Source organism: Myotis brandtii, unplaced genomic scaffold, assembly GCF_000412655.1.
Source record: "Myotis brandtii unplaced genomic scaffold, ASM41265v1 scaffold34, whole genome shotgun sequence".
NCBI classification, from domain to species: Eukaryota; Metazoa; Chordata; class Mammalia; order Chiroptera; family Vespertilionidae; genus Myotis; species Myotis brandtii.
This window is the reverse complement of record NW_005363098.1, coordinates 4,656,746-4,673,321: the sequence shown is the minus strand read 5'-3', so window position 1 is coordinate 4,673,321 and position 16,576 is coordinate 4,656,746. Positions and strand designations below refer to the sequence as shown.

General features: G+C 40.3%; 2 protein-coding genes across 2 annotated transcripts in view; one reads left to right on the top strand and one right to left on the bottom strand.

The window, feature by feature from the left end:
• The window catches only part of RNF175 (ring finger protein 175), a 30,559-nt gene extending 24,999 nt beyond the window's left edge, over positions 1–5,560 (top strand). The window contains exons 7-9 of the mRNA XM_005871444.2: positions 278–411; positions 3,251–3,352; positions 5,223–5,560. Coding sequence (XP_005871506.1) covers positions 278–411; positions 3,251–3,352; positions 5,223–5,343 — 357 coding nt within the window. The 3' untranslated portion in view covers positions 5,344–5,560. The remainder of the gene's footprint in view (positions 1–277; positions 412–3,250; positions 3,353–5,222) is intronic.
• Positions 5,561–10,112: 4,552 nt separating this feature from the next.
• On the bottom strand, positions 10,113–12,728 carry TLR2 (toll-like receptor 2). The gene has a single exon (XM_014543903.1). The coding sequence runs from the start codon at positions 12,494–12,496 to the stop codon at positions 10,145–10,147; it is 2,352 nt and encodes a 783-aa protein (XP_014399389.1). The 5' UTR covers positions 12,497–12,728; the 3' UTR covers positions 10,113–10,144.
• Between the last annotated feature and the right edge of the window lie 3,848 nt (positions 12,729–16,576).

The window sequence follows — 16,576 nt, the reverse complement described above, 5'->3', positions numbered from 1 at the left end:
ATAGAAACTGTTCCTCTTGAAGGATTCCTCTGTCGGAAGATTAGAGTGGAGATTATACTTAGCAATGTACTTTGGGTCTATTTGGGGTTCCGTGGGTTTTTGTCTGGAAAACTCACACCGGCTAGCATCGTTCCCATGGGAAAAAGTGTTTCAAGTTCTAAACCAACGAGGAAGCAGTAAAGACTCCCTGTCCCAAAGCCTGGCAGTGTCTTCCCTGTGTTCAGAGAATGGTCTGTGCTCTCCTGTTCAACAACGCTCTGTGCCTTTCTCCCAACAGTTCTACAGCGACAGTGGGATGCCCACAAGGAGCTTGTCAGACAGCATCTGTGCCATCTGTGGACAACAAATCATTGTGGAGCTCGATGAAGAAGGGCTCATTGAAAACACTTACCAGCTTTCCTGCAATCACGTGTATCCTTTTCACGGGAAACCATTTGGTCTTCGTGAAGCAATACTGGGAGGCAAATTTCAAATAATCTGTGTTGGGTATGGGAGATGGCAAGTCAGGTAAGACTGTCTCCTCACCTATCCTCTTTCCTCTCCTCCTTCTATCCCCATCTCCCCTGCTTTGCTTAGTTCCCAGGCCTTTATCCTTCTGCCCATCTTTCTTCTTGAGACTTTCCGATCATCCCTGCTGAATAATGAACTGCTAATTTAAGGTGAACCTTCTGCTCCAGTTAGTTCCTTTTTAAAAAGGAATCTTAGTGCCACAGGGACAGGCAGGCTCAGCATCTGTATAGGATGCTGGCTGGACCGTTGGTGAAGCCATAGTGAACAGATAGCCAAGAAGGACCAGGGAAAGAAGGGGGTTAAGGGGTGAGGAAAAGAGTAAAGTTTTAGGTGCAGGGAGGAACTCGGGACTATGCAGGTGGAGCCCCATGTCTGAATCTCACAGGATCAAGAACGACAAGGTGTGTTTTGCTTTGTCATCCTAGGAAACTGCTTGTGTCACCGGTGGTAATGGGTGCAGGCAAATATCAGCTTTGGTCCTGCAAAGAGGATAATGCCACAGACAGCAGGACACTGTAGGTTACAAAAGGAGGAATCAAAATGTTAGCACCTAGTTCTTGGACCATTTGGCTCCTCTACCTATGAGTTCTGCCCGAACAGCCATCTACTGGCTGAAGGGTCTTGGATGTTAGGGACCAGTCAAGCCTGGGCCTGGAGACCAGCATGCTCTGGGAACTCCAGTAACTACTGAGGAGAACCTCAATATGTGGAAAGACGGCCAAGATCAAGAGCCCTGAGTGAGGCAGCCTGTGCTGCCTAAGCAGGTGCCTCTGGATAGCAAAGTTGTGCTTGTGCTGGCCAACAACCAGTATTTTAACTCTTTTCTAAGTACATAATACTTTATAGTGTAATATCAATTTTACAATACTACGATACACTCAGTTCAAAGCTCTGGCATTATGAGGCAGTTAAACCATCTGCCTCTTGCCTGCAAAGCCCACCTACTCAGTCAGTAAGACCCTAGATGTGCAGCGCTTATGACTCAATTCTCTTTAATCCAGAGAGATTACACTTATTCAATCCTGAGAGTAAAACACTGGATCAGATGCATTTGAAATGTAATAGGAACCTTTGCTTCAACATTTAAGCCTTAACATGTTAAGGTAAGAAACAAAGATATCCCATATGGATTTCGATGTTGGTTTTTCAGTGGGATACCTTTCCCAAAAAACTATCATTTTTAATAGAAATTTTCCAAGTCTGGCTCTAGTTTTAAATATGCCTTACTTTTCAAATGTTGGAACAGAGCCCCTGCTGCCTTTTGCAAGTGGAAATATTTTCTCTCTCCACCTTTAAAAGCCCTTGGGAATCATTGTACATGTGTGCATATGTAATCCAAAATGCAGTTATCTTTAAATTTGCTTTGCAGAGAGTGTTATTAATGGCCCATTTTAGCATGAGTCATATTAGCCAGAAGCAGGCAAACATGAGTCCTACTAACAAGGCAGGGGCAGAGATCTGGGTCTTGCTCTGGAGCAAAGAAGCGTGGAGATTCTGGAGATGAAAGAGGATATTAAAGAGGAGGTGGACTTTTTAATGCTGGCTCCAGGCCTTTCAAATGAAGGGCCGAATGAGTTTTGCTTCAAATCTTTGTTATATAATGCACCACTTTATCTTCACCCAAGCATGTTGCAAAAGTGACCCCAATCCCAAGAATATAAAATAGTGGAAACTCTTAGTTGCACACAGATCTAACATTGAGGAGTTATTCGCACGGCCTTGATTGTCTACACCTCCACGACCCTCCATTTGTCAGGGCAGGGCCTTCTCTATCATTGCTGTTCACATGGATGTGTGGTAGGCCAGGCAGTAAATCATGAGATCTTGATCTAGAAAGCCACCTTAAGATCAATGGCCATAGAAATAAATAAATCGATAGGATGGGTCTCGTTGTAGGTCATCATCCTACTCAAATCAACAATGTTGTGGGTCCTGGGAAAATGTATTTGCAAAAGCAATTGGCTTTGAGCGTTTCATTCAAATATTCATGCAATACGTAGGCACTTGGGCTCTGCCTAAGGTGCTGAGGACAGAGATGAATGAGATGTGGCATATGGTTCAGAAGAGACATGGAAGCAGACCGTCATGATACAGTGTGACACATGGTGCTGTGGGAAGCATAGGGTTCGCTCTCAGCTTTGGAGGCAAAGGGCCAGACTTTCTAGATAAGGGGATGTATACAAATAAATGCCTAGATTTATATTTTATTAAAAACAACCAGCTCCTTATCAGTAATAAAAAAAGATAAGAAACTAATAGAAAGATTATAAGTTTATGACCACATAACTTAAATCCATCTAAGTGCCTAAGACAAGTCTGATCACATATAGTTAGTAATGCACAAGAGTAGAATAGTGGAATGCTATGGGAAATGCATGAGAAATGCACGGTAAGCTGGGCAGAGAAATAAAATGATGCATTTACATAAGATATTACCATAGAGAAGCATTTTCACATTCTTAATCTAATTTAATTCTTGTGAGAATAAAGTGAGGCCCAGAAGCTTGGTAACTCCTCAGGGCCATAAAGCTACTGCAGCTCTGACTCCAAGCTCAGTCCTGGGGGTTCCACTGTCCTGCAGGATCTCCCTCAAAAAGTGACGCGCACAATCAGGCCATGACTGACAGCCATTCTCTCACCCTCCACTCCTCCACCCCACAGATGGAATCATTTCCAGCATGTCCTCACAAAGCAAACCTTGCCTTTCACATCTAGAAGCTTCCCTAACAAGATGCCCAAGCTTTCATGAATTCTGCATCCGAGGTTGGTGTATTGTTGGTAAAAAGCAGACCTGCCCTTACTGCAAAGAGAAGGTTGATTTGAAGAGGATGATCAGTAACCCGTATCCTTTTAAAAAACAAGTTATGAAATGTTATCTTAAATGTTTCTGGCGATGCATTCCTCCGTCTAAACTTTCATTATCTTCATTGTAGTCACAACAGAAAACTCTCTGTTTTCCCAAAACGCCTACCTCATCAAAACCACTTACTGGTCTCTTTTCTCCCCTGTGTCTGCTACTATTCTGGTTAGGAACTGAAGTGCCAAAAGAGACATACTCTACTCTTTATATTCCATATGTTCCGGCATAAGGGCTTTAGCGGAAATGTGATGGGACATTGCAAAAGATAGGTAAATATATGGAAAGATGAGAGAGAGAGAGAGAGAGAGAGAGAGAGAGAGAGAGAGAGAGAGAGAAAGAGACCCAAATGTGAACTAGAGTATAGAAAAGTATTTTAAGGTGTACCAAATTTTATTATTTCCAGAACTAAGTAGGGCTTTTTCCCCCCGGATTTTGGCTTTTTAAATTCCTTGCTATGCCCTCATTTTTTCTTAGGCTAAACCCTAGTATAATAATATTGAAAGGAAATGAAGACCTACTGGCTTGGTCGGCTTATGGCAGCAACTAGGATTTTTAGAGACACCAGGATCCGCATCTAAATAAACCCAAATCTCATTAAGGCACAGGCAGGTAATGGCCCCATCCAGAACTGACTGCAAACACTCAGTCCTCAGCCCACTGGTTCCAGGCCATAATACACGTATCTCTTCCAGGGGTGAACGAGATTAAAACATATCTTGCTTTAGGCAGGAGGCATTGAGAGGTTGGTATCAACCTGCCAAATACCCTCTCTTCTCAGAAGAGACAGCCTTTCTATACTTTCTGAGTCTCAGTCCCCTAAATTGCACAGTGCTAAAGCAGATACCGCCCTCGTTCCCTGCCTCTCACCAACCCTAAATGCAGTTTTAACAACGACTGCTCCTTCCCCCAATCTCTGAGGTTTGAAAATCCAAGAAAGACTTTCATGTAGGACAGGAGAGGAGGCAGCACTGATGGGTCTTTGGGTCCTTAGAGCCTCACTATAGCAATAGCCACCAGCTCCATCCACAGGCCGGGCCTTTCTCAGTGAGTCCGTGCAACTCAAGCACAACCAAAGCTAAAGGTGTGTGATACTCCTTCCTCCTTCCTTTTCAGCCGCTCTCCCTGAATTTCCAATTCTCGTGTGAGGAGACCAAGCCCAGAACCGTTTTGGGTGAATAACTTGTAAAACCACAGTACATAAATCTTTGTTTTAAAATTGGTCACAATGTGATCATAAATGTCACCTTAAATGATCATTGAGATAATAAGGAAGAATTGGTTTCTTTCTATAGTCTTCTGAGAATAAACTTGAATATTGCGGGTGCCCTTTGTACTGAGACTAAATAGAAGAAAAAGCTGCCTTCATGCGAGTAACATTGCTATCAGAGATATGATGTATTAAGTCCCCTCAGCACAATTTATCAAAGGTACCAGGAAAAGGTATATCTTACCTAAGAACACAAGTTCCCCTTTTTAATATACAATGAATCTCCTCTGACGAGCTGCCTACAAAAGCCCAGAGCTGTTTTGCTCAGTTATAGCAGCTTCCCTTACCCTTGGCTTCCAATGCTGCCATTCCCCTCTTCCTCTTTCTTTCAGTATTTGACCCTTGCCTTTTATTCTTGTTCTGTAGTTGGGATTGCGGTATCAACTTTTATTACTAGAAATTAGGTGTATTAGAAATAATTATGATAACCAATGCTATAAAAATCATGTATGGAGTTTTTAAATGAGCACATAGAACTATGAAAGGAAATGTGCACTCATGCCATTGCTTATATTTGCAAATGATACTTTTAAATATTTCTGCTATTTGGCCATATACAGAGCAACCTCCTTAACTGAGATTTAGCTGGGAGCGCACACACATTTTATATGGACAAATCCTGGATTGGCTTCGTTATTTGGTAGCCTGGCAACCCATGGTGATAGGAGTAGTTCAAGGCATTAACTACTCACTAGGGCTGGAATGATACAGGAAGCAAGGTGTTGCATGTTGAAATGTTTTCAAGTCCTTGATTCTACACTTACTATTGATAATCATTTTTTAATTTTAGAGATGATTCCGAGAGTTTAGAGAACTGAATAAAATTTGGTGGTCTACCTAAGGCAATTTGTCTATGTGGACAGAATTTAAAGAACTGAGCAACGAAATAAACCAACGAAGCACGCTCTGCATCTTTCCCATTACGATTGTTTTCTGATCCACACATGTGACGTGTGTATTACAAACACCCCCAAGGACATCCCTCCTCTGATTTGGCTGGTAACGATCTCATCTGTTGCGTGTTTCAGAGGTTTGCAAAGCACTTCTCACACAGACCATTTAGTGATAACTAATACCTTCTGCTCAATTCAGCATCTTCAAAGAAGCCGGCAGAGTTGTGAAGTAATCTGCGGTGGAAGGATAAGGCCTTTTCTACTCTTCGTGCTTGTGACCACTTGGCCACTTTGGCACCACTAAACCCTCCCATAGAGACAATTACTCCTGAAACCTCTACACTAGGTGCCACAGCCCACGCAGTGGGCCAGAGCTATGCCAGGTTTCCTGAGTCTGCCAAATGCACGCAGCCCACCCAGGGGCTGCACTGAAGTGGAGAGAATCACTCTCAATCTTTTGTGCAACTCTGTGTATACACACACACACACACACACACACACACACACACACAGTCACTCTGTTGCCATACTCTTTTTCTATTTTCTTCATAGCAATTATCCATACCTGCAATCATATCATAGATTTGTTTATTGTTTGTCTTTCCCTCCATGAAGGCAGAGAATTTCATCTGTTTGTTTTTTCCCTACTGTATCTCCAGCACTTGGAGCAGTGCCTGGTATGTAATAGGCACTCTATAAATATTTATTGAAAGAATAAAATAATCCGTTTGCAGGAGGGAGCAAAATTAACAGAATAGCAAAGACCAGTCAGAAAGAATTAACCCATGAATGATATGTCAGACTCCCCCAAATTAATTCATTTTAAATTACTGGTCATTTGTTAAACAGCCAACACTGTATATGTAACACCAGACATCTACTCTGTAATATTTAAAGGTATTACATTCATAAGAAGTAGAAAAAAACACACCCACTGTCAAAAATATTGGCAATGTACTTAATGCTATGCAAAATTCCATCATAGTTTTAACAAAGAAGCACACTAGGATTTCTACCTGTTGGTAATTGGCCTTCGTAAAATTGCCCAGTGCTTCAGTGTTATGATTGGTTCAGCATCCAGATTACTAGAAGATTTAACTCTGGTTTATTTCTCTACTCAAGCACACATTTCGGCAATTCAATACTTACTACATACCAGGAATGTACAAGGGTTAAGGAGATAAAACAAGATTCTTGATTTTATAGTCTTGATTTTATTGACAAATAAAAGAGCTCATTGTTGGATAAAATACTAACTAAAAATTAGTTTTTCTTCTGGAAAAGGAGCCTTACATTGACCTCTGGCCCTAGCCAGTTTGGCTCAGCGAATAGAGCGTCAGGCTGTGGACTGAAGTGTCCCAGGTTTGATTCCAGTCAACATGCCTGGGTTGCGGGTTCAATCCCCAGTAGGGGGCATGGAGGAGTTAGCCTATCAATGATTTTCTCTCATTGATGTTTCTATCTCTTTCTCCCTCTCCCTTCCTCTCTGAAATCAATAAAAATATATTTTTAAATATAAATAAATTGACCTCTGATGTATTTGCCACTTATCTTCAGTGGATGGGTGCATAAGGGTAGCTTTTAGAACAATTTAGAACCCTGGGCAAGTAAGCCAGTATGAATTTGCTTGGAATTCTGAATGACTCTCAGAGTTCAGAAATATGTTAGATAATAGCTAAACAATCTCAGGAAAAAAATAAAGTGCTATTTTTTTATGCAGTTTAAGTATTTATAATTGAATTTCAATTTTGTGAAGTTATATATGCACATATATAGAAAATAATACCATAACTAATAAATAATAATATAATAAACTCTGTGCTTTCCATATGAATAACTGTAGACCTATTTTTATATATATATCTATCTATCTAGAGGTCCAGTGCATGAAATTTGTGCACAGGAAAGAGGGGGTGTCCCTCAGCCCAGCCTGCACCTTCTCAAATCTGGGACCCCTTGGGGGATGTCCGACTGCCGGGATTGGGCCTAAACTGGCAGTCGGACATCCCTCTCACAATCCAGGACCGCTGGCTCCTAACTGCCTCTGCCTGCCTGCTTGATCGCCCCTAACTGCTCCCCTGCCAGCCTGATCGTCCCCAATTGCTCTCTCCTGCTGGCCTGATTGCCCCCAACTGCTTGCTCCCCTGCCAGCCTTATCAACCCTAACTGCTTGCTCCCCTGCCTGCCTTATCGCCCCTAACTGCTTGCTCCCCTGCCGGCCTGATCACCCCTAACCGTGTCTGCCTCGGCCCCCGCTACCGTGGCTTTGTCTGGAAGGAAGTCGGATGTCTGGAAGATGTCCGGTCAACCCAGTCTAATGAGCATATTACCCTTTTATTAGTATAGCTAGTACAGACCTATACACTACAGTTATCTGTGGTTATCTGAAGGTAAAAGGATAAGAGCTGATTCTTATTTTCTTTTATATAATTTTATCTCTATTCCAAAATTTCTACAGTGAACATGTTTAACATTCACAATCAGAAAAATATTCTTTTTAAAATATTCCTTTAAATCTATCAATTAAGTATTAAGCTATTTTTCTATTGCTGTGCAAATTATTGCAATTCAATCTAACAGATCAAGTCCATGTTAAATGTATCTAGTTCTCATGATAATTAACATTGTGTTTAATGTAGGAAATAGAGAAGTAAAGCAAAAAGTCCATTATTGTGTTTGGTTTCTGCAGCACCTCCTCAAGTTTCCTTCTCCTGAACTTTTCCATGTTTTTCTTAGGCTGGCCACTGTTTCCGCCATAACACTCTCCTGGGAGTTTGTATGAGAGAGAGAAGTATTATGTGACTGTCCCAGGGACTATAGTCTGTTATATACTTAATGAACTTATTTCTCTGGGATATTTTTCTGTGAACAAAAGGATCTCTTATATTCCTGCTAGTACCCTTAACAGAAAAATAACGATTTGTCAATCATAATACATAAGGAGATGAATTACTTTTTGGAACATAACACCCAACATCTACTCCAGGAATCCCTGCCACCCCATGCAGCCACCTCATGGTTCTCATTCTCATGGCTTGGTCCTCTAGCCCTCCTCACCCCTCCAGAGGGAACAGTGACTTAGTGAACATTACTGTACATTAATATCTACATCAGGCCCTATGATCTCGATATTATTATCCCTACTTGAAGGGAAAATACTTTGGGTCAAGTAACTTGCCCAAAGATACGTACCTACTAACCCAGGACTTTCTGACTCCAGAGCCCAATAAACCACACAAACCCAGTTCCTGCTGAGAACTGAGTGGGGGTCAAAGGAAGTTCACTTCCTTTCACATAAGAAGGTAGTTGTACCAAATCAGTAAATAGCATGAATTGCATTAAATTTAATGTGTTATTAAATCTACGTTATAAAAAGTAACACAGGGAAATATTATCTATCTTTCAAAATAATTGTGTGCCAAATATTTTTTCTCATTATGAGGAACCTAGAGGTTTATACTTGTTTAAAAATATATTTAGCTCACAGGTACTATTATAAATTTTCAGAAGGAAAAAAAAGGAAGGCCTTTTTAGAATCAGAAACAAGACCTTTCAAAGAAGCAAAAAAGCACCACGATGCCAGGGAGACAAAAGCACCACGACTAGAAGACGGGGCTGAGAGCCAGGGTCACTCGAGACAAATTAGAACTGCACCTATGGTTAGAGGCTAGAGGAAAAGGAGTCAGGATATGGGCAGCTTCTTTCAAATCCTTCTAAACTGAAGTATTTTATTTACTTTATTAGTTTGATTTTCAGTGAAAAATGTAATTTACTGTATCTTGTGTTGTGTACCCTCACTCAAGTAACTATGGCTAAAGAAACCTATCAACTACCCAGACAGACAGACCCAATTAACATGGAAACACACGCTTTTTTAGGTAATTTGTATCCTGTAAAGTCTGATGGGGACACACAACACTTTTTTTCTAGGAAAAGCAATATTGGGGCTGGGTGACCCTAACGTTTTGCCTTTTTGACCAGGAGAGCAGTCACACAAAGAGGAGACAGCTGAGTGGGATGGCCAACACCCTCTGTAGGCACGGATGAGTCCGCTAGCAGGGCTGACTACAGTCATTTGAAATCTTCTGTTCATCTGTGCAATTTCCTAATGAACTAAACTATTTGTTACAGATAATTCAGAAAAAAATAATGGACTTAGATCCTGATTACCTCCCAGGATAAAGAAAAACCAAATCCCTTTTTTTTTTTCCCAATCGGCTAAGTAGTTTTTATAAAACAGCACTCTAGATAAAACTTGAACAGTTTTAGTAAGCAAATCCTCATGTGGTTTATATATACTTGTGTCAGAATGGACTTAGTTACAGCTAGTGATATAAAGATCACTACCAGCCTTGCCAGCCTGGCTCAGTGGTTGATTGTTGACCTATGAACCAGGAGGTCAAGGTTCAATTCCCAGTCAGGGCACATACCTGGGTTTCGGGCTCCATCCCCAGTTGGGGGGAGCGTGCAGGAGGCAGCCGATCAATGATTCTCTCTCATCATTGATGTTTCTATCTCTCCCTCTCCCTTCCTCTCTTAAATCAATAAAAATACATTTTAAAAAAATAAAATAAAGACCACCACCAGTCTAAGACTGACCTTTAATGAAGGATCTTAGGACTTTATTGCAGTTCTCAAATTTAACCAGAACCCCTCCTGCTGGGTTTCATCAGTGGGCCACTCCAGGTAGGTCTTGGTGTTCATGATCTTGCGCAGCTTACAGAAACGCTGGGGAATGGCCTTCTTCTCCAGGGGCTCCAGCAGAACGAGAATGGCGGCATCGTTGTTCTCATCAAAGAGGCGAAAATGGGAGAAGTCCAGTTCGTACTTGCACCACTCGCTCTTCACAAAGTTCTCGGAAAGCACGAAGATGGTTTTGTGGCTCTTTTCGATGGAGTCAATGATGTTGTCAATAATCCATTTGCCAGGAACAAAGTCCCGCTTATGAAGACACAGCTTAAAGGGAGGGTTGAAGTGCTCCAGCTCCTGGACCATCAGGTTCTCCACCCAGTGGGAATCCTGCTCACTGTAAGACACAAAGGCGTCATAACAGAGGTCCCTCTGGGGGGCTCGCTTGGGCTTCCTTTTGGCCTGAAGCCAGGCCCACATCATTTTCATGTACCACAGGCCATGGAAACGGTGGCACAGAACCCCAGCGAGCAGGATCAGCAGGAAAAGGGCACAGCATACGGCAGACACCAGAGCCACCCTGTGGCACTCAGAAGCCGAGAGATGAGTGTCCTGCACCCGCTGGCCCCGCACATGGGATGGAGAATCACACAGGTAGTTTTCTGGCCAGTCGATCAGGACTTGGGCCAGTGCTGGCTGCCCCTGAGTGAAGGACAGGAATTCACAGGAACAGATGAAATTGTTGCTGCCAGCTTCCAAAGTCTTCAGTTTTTGAAAAGAATCAAGTTGCTCCTTAGAGAAAGTATTTATTGTATTTCTGCTGATTCTCATGACTAGTAACATGGGTAAGGAGGAAGCATCTGGTAGAGTCTTCAACTTATTTCCGGAAATATAAAGTTCTCTGAGTTGTGGCATCGTCAACGAAAACGAACTGAGGCTGTTGTTGCTAACATCTAAAATTTCCAGTTTCTGAGGAATGCATTTGGTTAAACTCTGTATTCTTGTACTGGATAAGTTCAAACATGTCATCTTTTCTGGCCACTGACAAGTTTTAGATATAGGATGGAAATTATTCTTACTGATATCAAGGTTAGTCAGACTTTTCAGAGTAAGCAAAGTTTCTCCGGTTTGTTCTAACGATCTCAAATGATTCTGCCTTAAAATTAAGGTTTGCAGGGAGGGCCAGGCATACTCACAGGCTGCGTTTTTCAATGAGTTTTCCACTATTAAGTTGCCACTGAGGTCCAAATATTCCAATGATTTTAAGTGTTGCGAAAGTAAACAAGGAACTAGGAAAACCTTACTGTTTTCTATTGTGATTCTTTTAACTGTTCCAGTAAGTGAATATAAACTCCTCAGATCATAAAATGAGTAAAAATGTGGAATATACAACCTCCGTATTGTTAATGTCTCTATTTTACTGACATCTTTATTTGTGTCCATAGCAGGGTCAAAATCACCAACTCCATCAAGGGTGCAGCTATCAAACTCCACATCTAATATGTCAGAACCATAATTCAACAGTCTCACCATCTCATTAAAACTTTCATCCGTGATTTCCACATTTCTAAAGGTGAACTTTTTAATTGTCTTGGTTTCATTGGTGGATACTTTTGAAAAACGGAAAGTGCCCAAACGAGTATCTCTCAGTTCCAAATGTTCCAAGGAACTTACAAGATCTACAAAAATCTCCGGCAAGAAAGCAGGCTGCTTCATATGAAGGATCAGGTGGCTGATGTTCTGAATCACCTTCAAACTGTTTGCCCCATACTTCTGGAGATTGGAAGCATCAATCTCAAGTTCCTTAAGAACAGTCAGCCCAACAAAATCCTTTTCCTGAATTTCAGTGAAGTGGTAACTATGTCCTACTTTTAGGATTCGCAAGTTGGTGAGATGAGAAAAAAGAGATGTTTTCCCGAGTGTTTTGTAAGGGTTTCCCAGTAAGTTTAAGAAGTTCAAGGAAGTCAGGGGCCTGAACCAGGAGGCTGATAAATTAGGTAAGAGATTATAGGATAAGTCCAAATGTTCCAGACTCCCCAGGGAGAAAAAGGAATCTTCCTCTATCGTGTCAATGTTATTGGATCCCAGCCTCAGAGCCTTGAGGTTCACACACATCCGCAGGTCGCTGTTGCTGACATAGGTGATCTTGTTGTTGGACAGGTCGAGGCTCTTTACAGTTGCCATGAGCCCTGAGGGGATGGAGATTAAAGATCTGGAGTGGCCATCGCAGATCCCAGTGGGGTCACAAGTCAGAGAAGAAGCCTGATCAGGGGCCCCTTCCTTGAACAGGCTGATGACGGTCCCCAAGACCCACAGTGTCCACAAAGCATGTGGCATGGTCCCGTGATTCAACCTACAAATAAAAGAGGCTCAAGTGAGTGATTGTGGTTGAGAGCATATTGTATACATTTACCATGCATTGAGCAACCTTGCTGAACTAACTTAGTAATTCCATAGTTTGTAGGTTTAAAAAAAAACATTTTCCTATGTATACAATCATATCAGCAGCTAGGTGATGGTTTTATTTCCCTTTACTAATCCTTATACCTTTATTTCATTACTGAATGTTGAATTCATCAAATTCTTTTTTTCTCCCTGTATCTATTGAGATAATAACATGAATTTCCTCCTTTACCCTGTTAATAAACACTGGTGATTACATTAATCAATTTCAGTGTTAAGATAATTTTGCATTTTTAGAATAAACCCAAATTAGTCTGGATGTATTAAACTTTTTATATATTTCTGGATTTTATTTACCAATATTTTGTTTAGAATCTCTGCATCTACATTCAGAAGTTAAATTACCCTATAAATTTTCTTTCCTTTAGAACTCAATAAGGCCACCTTCTGAGCCTGCAGTTTTTGTTGTTCTTGTTTGTTCGTTTATCTTGTTTGTGTGTGTGTGTGAAATACATTAAACTTATTTAACAGCTATGGAATTATTCAGATTTTCTTTTTCTTCTTCTGTCAGTTTTGGTACATTGTGTTTTTCAAGATTTTATTGTTTTTAAATTTTCAAAGTTTCTGACAGTTACTTATAATGTCCTCTTATTATTTGTCTGCAGGACCTATAATGAATTCCCCTATTTTATTCCTTAGATGAGTTATTTGTGCCTGGTTTTTTAAATTATCTTGCAATTTTGAATTATTTTATTGGCATTTTCAAAAAAACCAACTTCTCACTTTATAGATGCCCTATTTTCTATTTAATGAATTTCTAGCCTTATATTACTGTTTCCTTACTTCTGCTTCCTCTAGATTTTACTCTTCTTATTCTAATTTCTTGAGGAACATATTTGCTCATTAATTTTCATCCATTCTTCATTTCTCATATACCCATTTAAGGTCATAGATTTTCACCTAAGCATTGGTTTAGCTGTATCCTCCATGTCTCATTCTCTTCTGTTCTTTCCATATTTTAGTCTTTTCAAGTTCGTCTAGATATTTTCTTCTGAAAAAAATTTCTAGTTTATTATTCTTTCTTTGGCTGTGTTTAATCTACTGTTAAATCCATCCACTGCTTTTAACTTCTTTGGTCATTGCAATTTTCATCTTTATAATTTCTATTTGGTTCTTTTTCTCATCTGCTATGTTATTTTTTATAGTTTCTGATTCTCTGCCAAAACTTTCCGTATTGTCTTCTATCGCTTTGAACACAGTAAGCATACTCCGGTGAGCTGCAGCACTTTTCACAGACAGCCTTGAAAGACAGGGAGTAAAGATTAAGGTCGGGGCAGTCATGGATGAGACCGCTAAGGCTGAACGATAGGAAAACAAATCCTCATAGAGCTTGCAGCACAGCTTTAATTTGTCTGGATGGCTCAGACAGTCTTAATCTCTGAAAATGAATTAACATGATTTCTGGAATGCTAGTGCTCATGGATATCTGCAGAAGCAAAGGACGTTTTTCTAGAAGATAACATCATTTTAGGCCTCAAATGTCTGTCTACAAATTTTCAAAAGGAATTTTCAGTACACAATTAAAAAAACAACAACAATCCAGGTAATAAAGAAAGGAAGATAATAAATATGAAAAGAGCAGAAACAGGAGACAATAGAATCTAACCCATAAAAACTATTGATCTAGTTTTGTTCCTACGTCTAAAATCAAGATGAGACGGTTATTACTACTTGGTACTATATTTATTCCATTGTGTTTCTGGTTAATCCGTCATTGAAAAAATCCTCTCAGTATAACTGTACTGGGCAACCAAAATTCTTTTATTTTATTTTTTTCACTTTGTACTACATAGCACAGATCTTAAGAAATATATATTCATTTTTGGCTAAGAGTTAAGGTCAAACACATCTATTTTTAATTTTTCCTGGCCTTGTCTCTTTAAGACATAAAATTTATAAGAACATAGATCTTGGGCTGTTCCATACAAATATTATATGGTACTTATAGAATGGTGAGTTTTCAACAACAACTTTTGATGATGCTAAACCTACAGTTAACACTACAGAACTTGACACTTAAGTTCAGAGTAACTTTTCTCTCCTTTTCGTTCCTCAATACATTGCAGCGTGGGGCAGAGAACTCAATGGAAGACACTGAGGAAGGAAAAGGCAATAGCTAAAGCTAGACTGTAGGGAGTCATATCTAAATGAGGGATGGGGGTCTGGACAAAGAATAAAAACCACCTGCTTGAAGAATTCAGAAAGCAGACAGGGTAGCAAGGAATTATTCGTCCAAGACCCAGGGGAGGATGGAAGTCTGAGAAGCCTGGCATTAGAGGCAAATTACGCTGCAGACATCTGCTGACCCAGATTAGGGAGGAACTGGAAACCCTGTGGCCCACAGTGAAACCACAACTAGATATCCACATTAGGGCTCGGGCTGTGATGCCTGGGTAAAGAAGGAGCGGAGAAGAGACTCGTGGCCCAAGGCATGACAGAGAACTGAAAGTAGACTCTCCATAAAGCCAGGTGCAGGAAAAAGGCTTCTGACGCCTTAATTGAACGGGAATCTGAAAAAATCTCTGCCCTCTGACCCAGAGTCAACCTGCCATGTATGCTGGTATAGATCCAAATATTAAAAGATACAATAACTAAAACATTTTCAGAATTGAAGAGAAACAAATGTTCCCAAATTACAAATGCATATTGAATCCCAACAAAAAGACCAAAAAAAAAAAAGTTCTCACCTAGCCCCAAAAATGATGGAATAGTATGTTCAAAGGCCTGAGAAAACATACCTGTCAACCTAGACATCTATGCCCATTTAAATGACCATTCAAAGGCAAAGATGAGATATTTTCAGACATTCATCAACTAAAAGAGAATTGTTATCCAGAGACTCTCTTTGGTTAAAGTACCCCAAAACATATGTTCCTTAGCAATACGGAAAATGAACCTGGGAAGAGTAGGCTGCAAAAAGAAAACATGAATTTTTAACAAATGCACTCAGAAAACTCAGATGTGGCTTCCCAGTATGAGGAAAAAGTAATGTACATTTTAACTAATAATGTGGGGAAAAACTATTTTGACAAGTCTACTATTTGGAAGGAGTAAATACAACTTGTATTTATCAAAAGATCTTTATGAGGAGGTCACACCCAAGATGCCATATACAATCACTAAAATCAAAACAAGATATTTAACCAGCCAAGCCAAATTGTTTTTTGTTGCTGTTATTGTTAATCCTCACTCCCTGAGGATATTTTTTCCAATGAATTTTAGAGAGAAAGAAAGGGAGGGAGGGAAAGAGGGAGGAGAGAGAGAAAAAAACACTGATGTGAGAGAGACACATCAATTGGTTGCCTTCCCCACGTGCCCCCATAGGTGGGGATGGAACCTGCAACCCAGGTAAGTGCCCTGGATGGGAAATTGAACCAGAGGCCCTTTGATGCATGGGCCAACGTCCTAACCACTGAGCAACACAGGCCAGGGAAGCCAAGCCAAATTCTTTTTTTTTAAATGCAAAAAAATTAACTGTTAGCTTAGAAACTTCCAAAACATGCTATCGACTTCTGGCATTATAAAAAGTTTAAAGATGCAAATGTTCTCTGCTTAAAACAGGAAGAAACTTAAAATACGGGTGAATAAGTCATTTTCAAAAAGTCACGATGTTTGCTATTTCCCTTTTTTTTGGTCTCTACTTTCAAATCATGGCACCCTACCTACCAGTTGCTTTTTGGTAAAGATCTGAATTAGTAAAGTTCAGCTAAGACCTTCTGCAAGATTTGAATCATCTCAGATTTGAATCCTCTCTTCCCCAGGAAAAAACTTGATCCTGGCTTGCACCTAAGTTCCAAACAAAAGTTCTCATTTGCGGAAGTTGAAGTTGAAAGGGCAACTTAAAAGCATTCTCATTTTAAAAACTCTGTTTAAATGCTCTCTGTGATGTCCTCGTCCTGATTAGATATAATCATATCTGGCGTAACTCAGACACGCTAAGGATGAAGGAACGTG

Coding starts and splice junctions, on each gene's coding strand:
- TLR2 (XM_014543903.1), bottom strand. CDS start 12,496: ATGCCACATGCTTTGTGGACACTGTGGGTCTTGGGGACCGTCATCAGC.